Here is a 13565-nt window from a genome sequence, read left to right as displayed (position 1 = left end):
AAGGCATCTATGTAGATGCATAGCTAAGTCATAAATGTAACCAAAAAAGTACTGCCCCAGGACAAAGTTTATAAACATTTTCTCCCCCACGCCCCACATCTAGTTTGTACTCAGGAGAACTTTCAATCAGATATTCTAGATCACTTGGTTTTCATCAGTCCCCAACATTTCTAATCCAATTCATGACTACCAGCCAACAGCTTTCTACACAGAATTTAATCATTTTGGTCTCATAAACAGCCCAGACATGAGGAAGACATGCCCCCCGGCCCCTGGGAAAAAAAAAAAAAAAAAAAAAAAGCACTAGGAAATGGAAGAAATGAGACACGAAAACTTGGAAAACATTTAAGAAGACAATTACTGAATCTTTAGTGTTGATTACTAATTTGAGTAACTATATTTTTTACACTTTGGTTTATGAAAACTCATCACATTTGTCACTTTAAGAATGATTTTAATCATTTCTACTCCCAAAGATTTGAGAAGGTAAGATTTAAGATCCAAGTAAGCCTTTCTTATTTTCTAGAACTTCCCTCAGTGATAGCCGCACTGATGACAAACTAGGGGTTGAAGAGTCACCTGTATGATGTATTTAGGTCACGATTCACAGAGGATCAATTTAGTCAATTACTTTCCCCAATTCACAAAAGCATGACCTTAATACATATAAATTGTTTTATTTTTAGAAGTTACACATGTTTTAAAAGAACAATTTCTTTTTATTCTTTCATTCTAATAATATTATCACTACTTAGAACATTAAAGGAAGATATTTTCATTTATGATAGTTGAAACCAAAACTTTGTAAGGCCAAAGCAATGAATAATCTTCAATTCAACAAGAGATGCTGGGATACCTGAGGATTATGTTTCCCGTTCTGTATTAAAGAGCACAACATTCAAAACTATAACAAAATTCAGACATTAGTTCCTTAGCTAATGGAAGTTTATGTATTTGGTATACTCTACTTCATTTTTAATTTGGAAAAGCACATGTTAAAAATAGTTTTAATGCAAAGGCATTATAAATGTAAATTTAAAAATCAGACTTTGTATGATCAGTGAGAAATGTTTAAAATATTCAGCACACACTTTCCTCTTCCTGGAAATTCTCAGATTAGAAAGCCCAAGTTTGTGAACTTCTCATTTGGCAACAAACCTCAATTTAAGAACTAAAGTGTCTTAAACTTCTTCTTCCACCGAAAACACAAACAAAATCCAGTTTTCCTCAATAACTAGAGAACAGTCCCTGCTCTTAATATACTGCCCTTTTTCTGAAAATAGTTCAATTTCATAAACATTTATTCTAATATTTATTGCTACTAATGTAAGGAATGTTTCTTGATATCCAGTATGTTCTTTAAAAGTTTACCATGAATCCTAGTATCAAACAAAGAATACGGGGAGCAATAAAATTCATGTTTTCTAAAATAAAAAGTTCATAAATATAATTTTTTACAATAACTATATTTAATCATTCTAAGCAGCACACTTTTTAACACCCCTAAATTAGGATGAGTCTTAGAATTGATGTCAGCTCACCATCAACTGCATGGCCTCTGGATCCTGGAGCCACCAGCTACTCTCCTGCTCCATGAGGATCCACCCTCCACTCCCAGTTTTTCCAGCCCTTCTCCCAGCCTGGTCTGCACAATCCCTCTAGCCTGTGTCCTCTCAGCTAAGGACAAGCCTGAAGAGTCCCTGGACTGCAAACTGAAGGCTTTTAAAACAGGCAAGCATGCTGGAGGTCAGAGTGAAAAACTGTTATTATCCACTTCTTATACTGGTTACAACCTCTTGGTAGGGTGGACAAAGGACTGAGAAAAAGGCATGTGTAGAGAATTGGCAAAGCTTCAGTGCTCCGTACAAGTGTCTTACTGCCCTTGCACCCCACCCTCTGCAATGAGAAATCCCTCCCTTCATCCATTTTTGGTAACTATAGAATGTAATATCTGGAAAAGCAGAACTAAATATAATCAGGTGCTCAAACTTTTATTTTCTTACAAAATGCTATAGAAATGAACCCAAACTAAACAGATATGTACATGTATATATGTACAAAATTTTATTTCTGAAAAAGAATCTATAAAAATAGATGGTATAAAAAAACTTAAAAAGATTTAAAACCAACACTATGAAATTGATTTTCTTTTCTTTTTTTTTTTTTTTTTTTTGATTTTCTTAAAGTAATAGTAATCTTAAATTGCTGGTTGTAGTGGGTTTTCTAGGCTTATTTATACGTTTGATTGTGGTTGGATATATAAAGGAGTTTCTTTCAGAATGCCTCCAGTCTCATTTTATTACATCAAAGAGTCCAGAATTTTTTTCCCTTCACAAATCCTTCAACATCAGGACAAGGCATGTTACGTTACAAATCAACTTTGGTCATCTTCTTCTTCTTGAGTCACAGGTCTGAAAGGCAATGTAGTTTGTCCTCTTTCGGGATCAGACATTCGGAGAATTCTTATCAGTTTACTTGATGGAAGTGAACTGGAAGAAGCAAAATCAATTACTCAAATTTCCAAGAAACCTTTTACCAATTAAAAAAAAATTCTAATATTACCTCATGAAAATATAAACCTAAATATTTGGCTATTATCTGGGATATGTCTAATATCTAGAGTTCTAGGAGAAATATCATTTGCAATAAGGAAATAATTTGTTTTCAATTTTAAAAATTAACTTCCTGCTAGATTCCATGGATTTTCAGTTTGGAGGAAAAGAAAATGAAAGAAATTTATATATCAACTCTTTTAAATTTCTGTTACTGTCCAGCAAGGAAGGAGTTACCTGAACATTCCCAACCACAAATTTAGATCCCCATATAATCACATGGCCACTTTAGAGACAGAATATCAACTCTAAGTGACATAGTGTCTGACACATTGTAGGAACCCAATAAATACTGACAGCAGAGTAGAACTCTTTGTTTAGAAAGATTGACATTTGTAAGTCACCAAGAGAAAAGAGGCAAGATTAGGGAAATCATAAATCATTTTAGTCCAAACAGAATTACTAAAATTATATTACTTTAGTTTGTCATGATAACGACAAAGAAGCGGACTCAGAATAGTAACAATTTGCTTCAGTTATGAAAGGGAAGTAATACAAGTAAAATTTAAATATCTCGAAAAGAGAAAAACATCCCAAATCTCCCGAACTAGTAGGGGAGTTAATTTTTATTTTCATTGGTCTTGTATGTATTTGTATTTTAAAAATTAAAATTGTAAAAGATTTCTTTCCCCCTTTTGTATACTTGATGTGTATCTAGAAAGTTTTAAAAAGTTACCTCATGCTTTGAGGTGTAAGTAAGATAAACTGTCTAAAACGCTGGGAATCTGCCATCTTCAGTATCAAGTCCATGGCAATTCTCCTATTAACCATATCCTGAAAAACAAAGGCAAAAGTTAGGATTGCTACTGTGTAAGTCACATTTCTGTAAAAGCAGCATTCTGTGGGCTGATACAAGCTCCTGGATTTTCATCCAGGGATCAGTCATTACATTATCTATGATGTCCAATAAATCTATTATACTGGAAAAGAAATACCAGAAACCATTAGGAGAAAATTGGCTGGCTGCAGTGGCTCATGCTTGTACTCCCAGTGCTTTGAGAGGTGGAGGTGAGAGGATCAACTGAGGTCAGGAGTTCGAGACCAGCCTGGGCAAATATAGTGAGACCCTGTCTCCACCAAAAAAAAAAAAAAACACGTTGGGCATGGTGGTGCATGTCTGTCATCCTAGTTACTCGGGAGGCTGAGGCAGGAGGATCACTTGAGCCCAGGAACTCAAGGGTATAGTACGCTATGATCACACCATTGCACTGTAGCCTGAATGACAGAGTGAAACCCCATCTCTAAGGGAAAAAAGAGAAACTCTTAGGGGACAATAACTGAATAAATATGTCTTTCAGGTAATTTCTATAGTCAAAATATTTGTATGCATGGCCCCCCTCCCTCAAATACGTGTAGCAATTGAAATAATCAGAAAATATTCTCCTGACGCAAATAAATGTTCGAGAATAAATCTAATTTGCACAGTAATGGTTAATGACTCAGGGTAATGTTAACAAAAGTGGCTAGTCTCAAATTCATTAAGTCTCTCAAATTTTCCCTCAATGATAAAGGTTAAGTTGTAAAAAGTCTGCCTCTCCCCATTACCTCTACCATTTGTACAATGTAAACCAATTTGAACTTACAGACCAATTTCTCGATTGTATCTTTAAATAAGTTAAATAGCACATCAGGGTAGAGAAAAAGAATAATGCTTAGTTATAATAGGTTTTGGGATTAAATGATCTAGACCTGTGGCTACATTTTCTGAGTTAAATAACAGTACAAGAAAATCAAAGTGTTCCTCAACCACCTTGAATCATCGACACATGAACACGTATATTTTAAAGGTCTTAATTTAAAACTATATGTGGTGCCGGGCGCAGCAGCTCATGCTTGTAATCCCAGCACTTTGGGAGATTGAGGCGGGTGGATCACTTGAGGCCAGGAGTTCGAGATCAGCCTGGCCAATATGGCAAAACCCAGTCTCTACAAAAAATACAAAAATTAGCCAGGCATGGTGGTGAGCACCTATAATCCCAGCTACTCAGGTGGCTGAGTCACAAGGATCACTTGAACCCAGGAGGCGGAGGTCACAATGAGCTGAGATCACACCACTGCACTCCAGCCTAGGCGACGGAACGAGACTATGTTCTGAAAAAAATAAGTAAAAAAATAAAAAATAAAACTGTATGTGGCAATACAGCATGGTGATTTAGAACAAGGGCTGTGGAGTCAAAAGGGGATACAGATCCCGGCTATACTGCTCAATGGTTCTGATTATAAAAATTCCATCAGGCGTATTTGCTGTGAAGGCCTATTATTTTCTAACAAAACTGCTAAAGTACCAAAAAAAAAAATTGTTTTCCTTGGATTAGCTCACAGAACTTGGGTACATTCTTCTGAATAATTTCGTTGGGGCAAAGTGCATTCTGATTAAGAAGCTCTAAGTTTCTAAAAGAAAAAGGCGCTGCTTAGAATTAAATCTGACATACAAGATGGGTGATAAGACTGCACAGCACCATTCTGGACAAAAACACTGCGTGGAAAGAATAATCCTCTTCTATGACTCGTGATTAGCTCTGAAGACAATTCTTGGAGGAATATCTAACCCATTTTCAGCAATAGTACACAGAAAAAAATTGACACTGAAGGGATTATACAGCACTCACAGGTATAAATTCTGATTCATGAATACACACTTACTGTTTATTATAGACTAGGCATTAAGAGACATAAATATCTAAGACATAGCTGATGACCTGAAACTGGTTACAATCTGGTGGGCGATTCAGATATAAAAATAGACAACTACAACAGAATAAAAAATAGTATAAAATATCTAATAATATAAAGCATTTTTATATTTTTATCTTAAATAAAAATATAAAAGTAATATATATTATGAGTTGATGTAAGGTGGTGCAAAGGAAGCTCTGAGAAGTTCCTCACCCTGCCTGATAGGGTATGGCGGTCACAGAAGTCTCATAAAAGTGGCATTTGAACAATGTCCTGAAAGATGAGTAGAGTGACATGTGATTAAGGAGGGCGTACTAGGCAGAGGCACCATATTTGGAGAGTTACAAACAGCTTAGAACAGCTGAAAAAAGTAGGCAAATACGGTATCATGAAGGGTCTCAAAGCTACCCTACAGAATTAAACATTTATTCCATATATAATAACCACCAAAGGGTTTTACATAGATGAATGACCACAATCAGATCAACTGTAGAAATGTAAACCTGCCAAAATGGTGGAGGATGGACCGAAGAAGGAGCCACATGAAAGCCTGGGAGTCCGGAGAAGAGGCTATCACCACAGGCACGAGGCGAAGAGACGGGGATGAGAGGAAGAATGTCAGTGAGAAAGGAGAAGAGGGCACAGACCAAACAGCGGTTTTAAAGGAGAAGCAAACAGAAGTCAGACTTGGACAAGGAAGAATCGAAGATAAATCACAGGTGTCAAAGGTAGGTGACTGCGTTGGTAATGATAGTTTGCATTAATCAAGGTAGGGAATTCAGGCAAAGAAAGAGGCTTTGAGATGAAGGCACATTCAACCTCAGGCCTACTGAATTTCAGATACTGGTTGTTTACCAGGTGATGTCTAACAGGTAGTAGGGCATCTGGGTCTAGAGTACAGGAAGGTACAGGATGTGGTGCCATGAGTTGGTGGGTATCTGTCCATATGCAGGTAGTAGTTTTGAGGACTGTGATATGTGTATATGTGTAGGGGGAAGTAGGATATGGAATTCAGGAAAATCAATAACACTATAACGAGCAAACAAAGACGTCAAACATTTAAGGGCACTAGAATTAGGGGAGGCAGCGTGGCAGATTAAGAACAAAGAATAGAAAAAAAGGAAAACCAGGAAAGAGAGGGTGGCAGCTGGTAAGAAGACACATTTTAAGGTATGGAGGATAGGTCTGTGGTGTCAAATACTTGAAAAAATAAGGTAAGATTAAAGCTCATTTATAACCTTTGCTAAACAAGTTTTGCTAGAGTAGTGTCATCTACATCCAGATTATAGTAGATTTAGGAAACAATGAGATATGAAGAAGAAAATAATTGCTAATTTATGAAAACTTACTATGCCTGAACCACAGTAAGTTTAACGTATGAAAGATACCATTTGAGCCTCAGTCTAACCCTGAGAGGTAGGAATTAGTAATATTGTTTTGTAGATGAAGAAACTGAGACCCAATAAGTAGAGATATTTTGCCTGTCAGAGGTAGGTCTCAAATCCTATGCTTTTTAACCAGAAATTCAAAAGTTCTTGCTCCCTTGTGTTCTATACATTGTTCTGAAATGTGCGGGTATGATGGAACAGTAAACAGTGACTAGAGTGAGTCAAAGCCAGGGTGGTGAACTGGTTACAATTTTGTATTAAAACAAAAAGCCTGAACATATTTATGGGTTGATGAAAATAAGCTGGAAGAGCGGGTGAGGGAGAAAACGCCGATATGATGGAGGGCACGGATATCCATGCTGGGCGAGGAGGACCCCTCCAGGGTTTCTAGGGTACTGTGTGCCTGGAAGCAAGGGAGAGAACTACAGTTCTTTAGTTCTTCCCCACTACTGGTCACAGGCTAAAGAGTCAGGGCAGGATCTTTCCTGTTAGGGGTAAAACTAAAGAAAGATTTCCTTCCTTTAGAAACACATGTTTCAAACAAACAAACAGATGAAAAACAATTTAAAATTGAACAATACCATGTAGACATCAAACTCATCCAGGCATCTGAAAGGCGATTCCGCGATGGACCATAGGGAAAGAATAAAACACACGGTGGAGAAGGAACGTTCGCCTCCAGACAAGGCTCTCATGTCATTGAAGGCAGCTTTATTTCCTTCTCCAGGCTGAACCTTGAAGAGAATGAGTTGACAAGGAACAAAAACTAAGTAAATGAAAGGCCAGATTAAATTTTTTACAATACAAATAATAGATTTACAGTAAAAAGGAGATGAGAATAAAATGACTTAGTGATTTGAAAATATCCATTCCATTCAAAATATTTTACAGTAAAACAGTTACACATAATGGTATTTCTTGCTCTACTGCAAGAGAATAAAACTGAAAACTTTTTTCACCATAACTGAATCTAACATACCAAAATTCCAAAGGCTTAATAATTTAAAAAATGTTAATAAATGTTGTGATCGTGGCTGACTGCAACCTCTGTCTCCCAGGCTCAAGCGATCCTCTCACCTCAGCCTCCCAAGAAGTTGGGACCACAGAAGTATGCCACCATGGCCAGCTACTGTTTGTATTTTTTTTTGGGGTGGAGATGAGGTCTCCCCATGTTTCCCAGGCTGGTCTCAAACTCCTAGGTTCAAGCAATCCTCCCATCTCAGCCTCCCAAAGTGCTGGGATTACAGGTTTAAGCCACCACACCGGGCCCTGAAACTTAAGCTTCAAACATTTAAAAGTGCTGAGATTTTTTGTTACTTGAATTATAGTGACACCTAGTGGTTAAGCTGCATTAAAAGTAATTACTGAATGTCAAAAGGACAGAACCAACTTTAAAAAGCTTACTTACACTGGCCGAAGAAATGCATTGAAATACATCTTTTAAAAGATTTAAAGGACCAGGCGCTCACGCCTGTAATCTCAGCACTTTTGGAGGCCGAGGCAGGTGGATCACGAGGTCAGGAGATCGAGACCATCCTGGCTAACATGACGGAACTCCGTTTCTACTGAAAATACAAAAAATTAGCTGGGCGTGGTGGCGGGCGCCTGTGGTCCCAGCTACTCTGGAGGCTGAGGCAGGAGAATGGCGTGAACCCGGGAGGTGGAGCTTGCAGTGAGCTGAGATCGTGCCACTGCACTCCAGCCTGGGGACAGAGCTAAGTCTCAAAAAAAAAAAAAAAAAAAAAAAAAGATTTAAAGGATTGCTTGAACCTAGGAGTTCAAGACTAGCCTGAGAAACATGGGGAAACCTCATCTCCACCAAAAAAAAAAAAAAAAAAAAGTACAAAAATTAGCTGGCCATGGTGGCACAGTCCTGTGGTCCCAACTACTTGGGAGGCTGAGGTGGGAGGATCGCTTGAGCCTGGGAGGCAGAGGTTGCAGTGAGCCAAGATCACGCCATTGCACTCCAGCCTGGTCGACAGAGCGAGACCCTGTCTCAAAAAAAAGAAAATGTATTTCTTTTGTATTGCATTTCTTATAAATTCTAAATAAAATCTTTTAAAATTTAAATAATTTTAATTTTTTTTAAAATCTAAAATCTTTAAAAAATTATTTACTAAATAAGGGCCCATGAAAACAATAAGAAAGCAACTAATAAAATTAACAGCAAATCGTTCACATAATTTCCTGAGAAGATAATATACAATAACATTAGGAAGGGTTCTATTTTTTTTGACAAAATTCCAGATATACATATATGCATACAAGGTGAAAAAAGAGAAACAACTAGTTTCATATCAATAGCAGACATATAACTTCCTATATTTTTAATTCACTATTTGAAAAATGATACAGCTCTCAAGTGAGCATTCATTTATTTTTTAATATTAACATTATGAATATTCTAAGGTAAAAATTCCAATTCTAAACATACTCTAAAATTTTACATCTATCATAAGTCTGAACAAACCAAACCAACAATCAACCAAATAAAAATTCCCATATAAAAGCAAGGACTAAACACCAAGATGCAATCTTGCCCCAAAACTGTACTTTGCACCAATTTAATAAATGAAGCCCTAGGTAAATCTGGGGGATCTAGCTTTTACCCTCTCATCTATTACTAACATATCATGGAACTTCAGTGTCACTTTCCTTATTAGTAAAATGAAGGTCACGTAAGTTAAAGATTCATCTGATATTCTTTTGAACAACAGAGATGACAACATCAGAAAGTCTAGCTTGAGTTGTTTTGTATAGTTAGCTCTGGAGATAAATTATTCAAGTACTTCTAACACTTTCCTTTTTCTCCATTTTTTATTACAGTAATAGTTTTTATAGAGTAAAGAGCACAAAAATGTAGAACTCAATTTTTACATGAATACATACACACACCTGGGTAACCACTACTGAGATGAAGACACAAGAATATTCCCAGCATCTAAGCAAACTATTTGTATCATACTACCATCCCTGAAAAAGGTAACTATTATTCTGATTTTAATCACCCAAAATCAATCTAACAGTTTCTGAACTTCATATGTAGATGTTACATATACTCTTTTGTACATACACTTCATATTTATATACACTATGTACACCCTTGTAACTGGCTTCTTTCACTCACCATTGTCAGATCATTTATGGTGTGTGTAACAGCAGTTTGTTATTTTCATTATTGAACAGCATGTCACTGTTTGAATATACCCAACTTTATCCATTTGACTCTAGGTAGACACTGGGTTGCTCAGTTTTGGGCTATGATAAGTAAAACTTCTTTGAACACTTTCAAATATATCTGTTTGAGAAAATAAGCACTAATTTTTTCTTGGGTTTATGCCCAAGAATGGAACTGCTTTAACAGACATTGACAGAGAGGTTTCCAAATTAGTTTTACCAAGTTATACTCCCACAAGCAATATATGAGAGCTGCAATTCCACATCCTCACCAACACACAACATTGCCAGTCTTGTTCATTTTCATCATCATAAGGGTGTGACAGTAACTTACTGTGGTATAAATAGTATTTCTCTGATGACTAACGACACTTTTTCATGTGTTTACTCACCACTTAGATATTTAAAAGTAGTTTCTGTTTAAGTCTTTTGACCATTTTAAAGAGACATCAGTCTCTTTCTTACTACTTATTATTTTAAAATTCTAGATAAGTCCTTTGTTGCATGTATGCATCATAAATCTTATCCTAGTCTGTAGCTTCTTTTATCACATGTTTAATGTTACTTTATTATGAAGAGAAGTTCTTAATTTTAATAAAGTCCAAATTATCCATCTTTTCTTTTCAGTACGTTGCTTTTTGTGTCACCCATTCAAAAAATCTTCTTAAAAAAACATGAAGACATTCTCTTCCTCTAGAAGCTTTATTGTTTTAAATTTAGGTCTATGATCAACTTCTAAATTAGTTTTTGTACATAAAGTTAGGGGGTCAAACTTTGCTTACTGTGTATTTTTTTTTTTAATTTTTAATTTTTTTTTTGAGATAGAGTTTTGCTCTTGTTGCCCAGGCTGGAGTGTAATAGTGTGATCTCGGTTCACTGCAACCTCCGCCTCCCGGGTGTGAGTGATTTTCCTGCCTCAGCCTCCTGAGTAGCTGGGATTACAGGCATGCGCCACCCTGCCCAGCTAATTTTGTATTTTTAGTAGAGATGGGGCTTCTCCATGTTGGTCAGGCTGGTCTCAAACTCCCGACCTCAGATGATCCACCCGCCTCAGCCTCCCAAAGTGCTGGGATTACACGCCCGGCCGCTTACTGTTTATTTTACCAAAAGGATATCCAACAATTTGAATCTCACACCATTCATGAGAAGACCACCCTCTTCCACAGGCTTGCAGTGGAGTCTTGTCATTACATATACATATGACTTATGTGTGTAGGTAAGGTCTTCCTCAGGTGTCTATTCTGTTTCATTGCTATTGTCCATTTGCTTTCTACTATCCAACTTCTGCTTTTATCATTGTATCCTTCTCTCTACTTGAATTTATAATGGACTTTTTTTCCTTTTAGCATCCTGAGATAGAACTTAGATCATTAATGTTCAGCCTTCCATTTTTACTAATGTATCTATTTAGAGTTATAAATTCCCTTCTGAGAAATCCTATGGCTGTATCATACAAGTTTTGATGTTTTCTTTTTATTGTTGTTTGATTCAAAATTATCTTCTAATTTCTATTTGATTTCTTTTCTGACCTACAGATTATAGAGAAATGTGCTGCCTAATTTTCTAACATTCATTAAGTTTTAAGGTTACCTTTCTGTTATTTCTAATTTCATTCCACTTTACAACATATTCTGTATGACATCAATCCTTTGAAATTTGTTGAGATTTGCATTATAGCCAGGAAATGGTCTATTCTGGTAAATGTTCCACATGTACTTCAAAACAATATACAATCTAGGGTAGTTTGGCACAATGTTCTATAGTTCTACCAATTAGGTGAATTTGGTTGTGTAATTTAAATCTTATATTGCCTTACTGACTTTTAATCTGATTGTTCTATCCATTACTGAGAAAAGTTTATTAAAATTTCCAACTATAACTGTCAATTCTTTTACTTTGCCTTTTAGTTCTCCCAATTTTTATGTATTTTGAAGCTATGTTATTAGGTACATACAAATTAAATTTTTTTTAAAATAACTTTTATAACTACAAAGTGGCCCTTTTGGCTTCTAGTAATATTTCTTGCATAAAGTCTATTTTGTTATTATTATAGCTTAACCAGCTTTCCTTTGGCTAATGTTTTCATGGTGTATCTTTTACCATATTTTACTTAGGATCTTCTCTGTCCTTATGTTAATATTTAAGGTGTATTTTGATAAATAGCATACAGTTAGTTTTTTTCTATTCAGCCTGTTTTTAATTTAATAATTTAGTGCACTTACACTTAATGTAATTACTGATGTATCTATATTTGAGTCATGCATCTCCTTCCAATTTGTTCCATATGTTCTTTATTCCTCTTCCCTTTTTGCCTTCATTTAATTGAGTATTTTTGCTTTCCATTCCTTTTGTTTGGTCTCTGTGAGCTTTACAATTATACATTCTTTTAAAATTCAGTGGTTACTCTAGAGATTGCAATATGTATCACTGATGTATTAGTTTATCTTAAATTAGTATTGGTATTACTTCCTGAAAGGTACAAGAACCTTACAACAGTTTAGAACTCCATGTACTTCTATTCCCTTTTGGTGCTATTGTCATACATTTGACTTTTACAGCTTCTAAGCCCCTCAAGACTTGAGTGTCTATTCAACAATATTATTATTGTTGATTTAGACAGCCGAAACTGTTTTGTATTTACCCACAGATTTACCTTTTGCATTCCTCTCTGTTCCTTCTGCAGTTCCATGTTTCCATCCATGTTTCTTTCATCTGAAGATGTTCTCTAGTATTTCTTGTGGGCCAAGCATACTGAAGAATAATTATTTCAGCTTTTGTTTGTCTGAAAACTAAGATGTTTCATCTTCATTTTTGAAAAGTTTTGCTAGTTATTGAATTCTAGATATCAGTTTTTAAAAACAATTCTGCTAGCACTTTAAAGTCTGTCAGGTAACGTTTACTTTCCACAATTTCTATTAAAAAGTCTGCCTTCGGTTTTATTGTTGCTCTTTGAAAACTAATGCATATTTTCTCTCTTGCTACTTGTAAGGTTACCTCTTTGTTTTTGGTTTTCAGCTATTTGACTATCCTATAGATTTTAAGTGTGGTTTTCTTTATATTTATCTCACTTATAGGTTGCTGAGGTTTCTGAATCTAGATTGATGTATTTCAGTTTTGAAAATTCTCAAACATTATCTCTTCAAATATTCTTTCTGCTCATTCTTTGTTCTATCCTATAGGGACTCCAATTATGTTAAACTTGCTGGTTGTGCTCCTCATATCTCAAACTCTGTTCAGTGTTTTCTGTTTTTATGCTGTTCAATTTAGACATTTCCCTTAGACCTGCCTTGATTTGTTAATTTTGTCTTCTGTTGTGTCCAGTTGGCTGTTAAATTCATCCAATGGGTTCTTAATTTCAGATATTACGCTTTTCAGTTTTAGAATGTTCTTGTAGCTTCCAATTCTGTATTGAAATTGTGGATTCCAATTCAATGTTGAATCTGTTTTGTCCATTTTGTTTATAATTAACTCTATGTTCTTTAACAAATTAATCATGGTTAAAAATATTAGTCTGCTTTCTCTTGTAACTATCATCTGGTGGTCTGGTTCTATTTTCTACTTAAAAAAAAATTATCAGTCACCTTTCCATGCTTCATATATGTGGTAATTTTTACAGCTTTAAGTATAAATGAAATATAATAAACCTCATATATTTAAAGTGCACAATTTGATAAGTCCTCCAATTTTATTCTTCCTTTTCAAAGTTGTTTTG

General features: G+C 35.5%; 1 protein-coding gene across 9 annotated transcripts in view; it reads right to left on the bottom strand.

The window, feature by feature from the left end:
* Window positions 1-661: 661 nt before the first annotated feature.
* Window positions 662-13565, bottom strand: part of SMC6 (structural maintenance of chromosomes 6) — an 88606-nt gene continuing 75702 nt past the window's right edge. For 7 of the 9 annotated variants that reach the window (XM_065527374.2, XM_074012288.1, XM_005576496.5 and 4 more), the window contains 3 exons: window positions 7258-7410; window positions 3289-3386; window positions 662-2489 (listed from right to left, as the gene is read on the bottom strand). In XM_065527374.2, coding sequence (XP_065383446.1) covers window positions 2375-2489; window positions 3289-3386; window positions 7258-7410 — 366 coding nt within the window. In that variant the 3' untranslated portion in view covers window positions 662-2374. Of the gene's footprint in view, window positions 2490-3288; window positions 3387-7257; window positions 7411-12506; window positions 12643-13565 lie in introns of those variants that run through there. The other 2 variants (XR_006691787.3, XM_015433967.3) reach the window with 2 other exon arrangements.

This window comes from Macaca fascicularis, chromosome 13 (assembly GCF_037993035.2).
Source record: "Macaca fascicularis isolate 582-1 chromosome 13, T2T-MFA8v1.1".
Classification (NCBI taxonomy): domain Eukaryota; kingdom Metazoa; phylum Chordata; class Mammalia; order Primates; family Cercopithecidae; genus Macaca; species Macaca fascicularis.
This window is presented reverse-complemented; position numbering and strand designations above follow the sequence as displayed.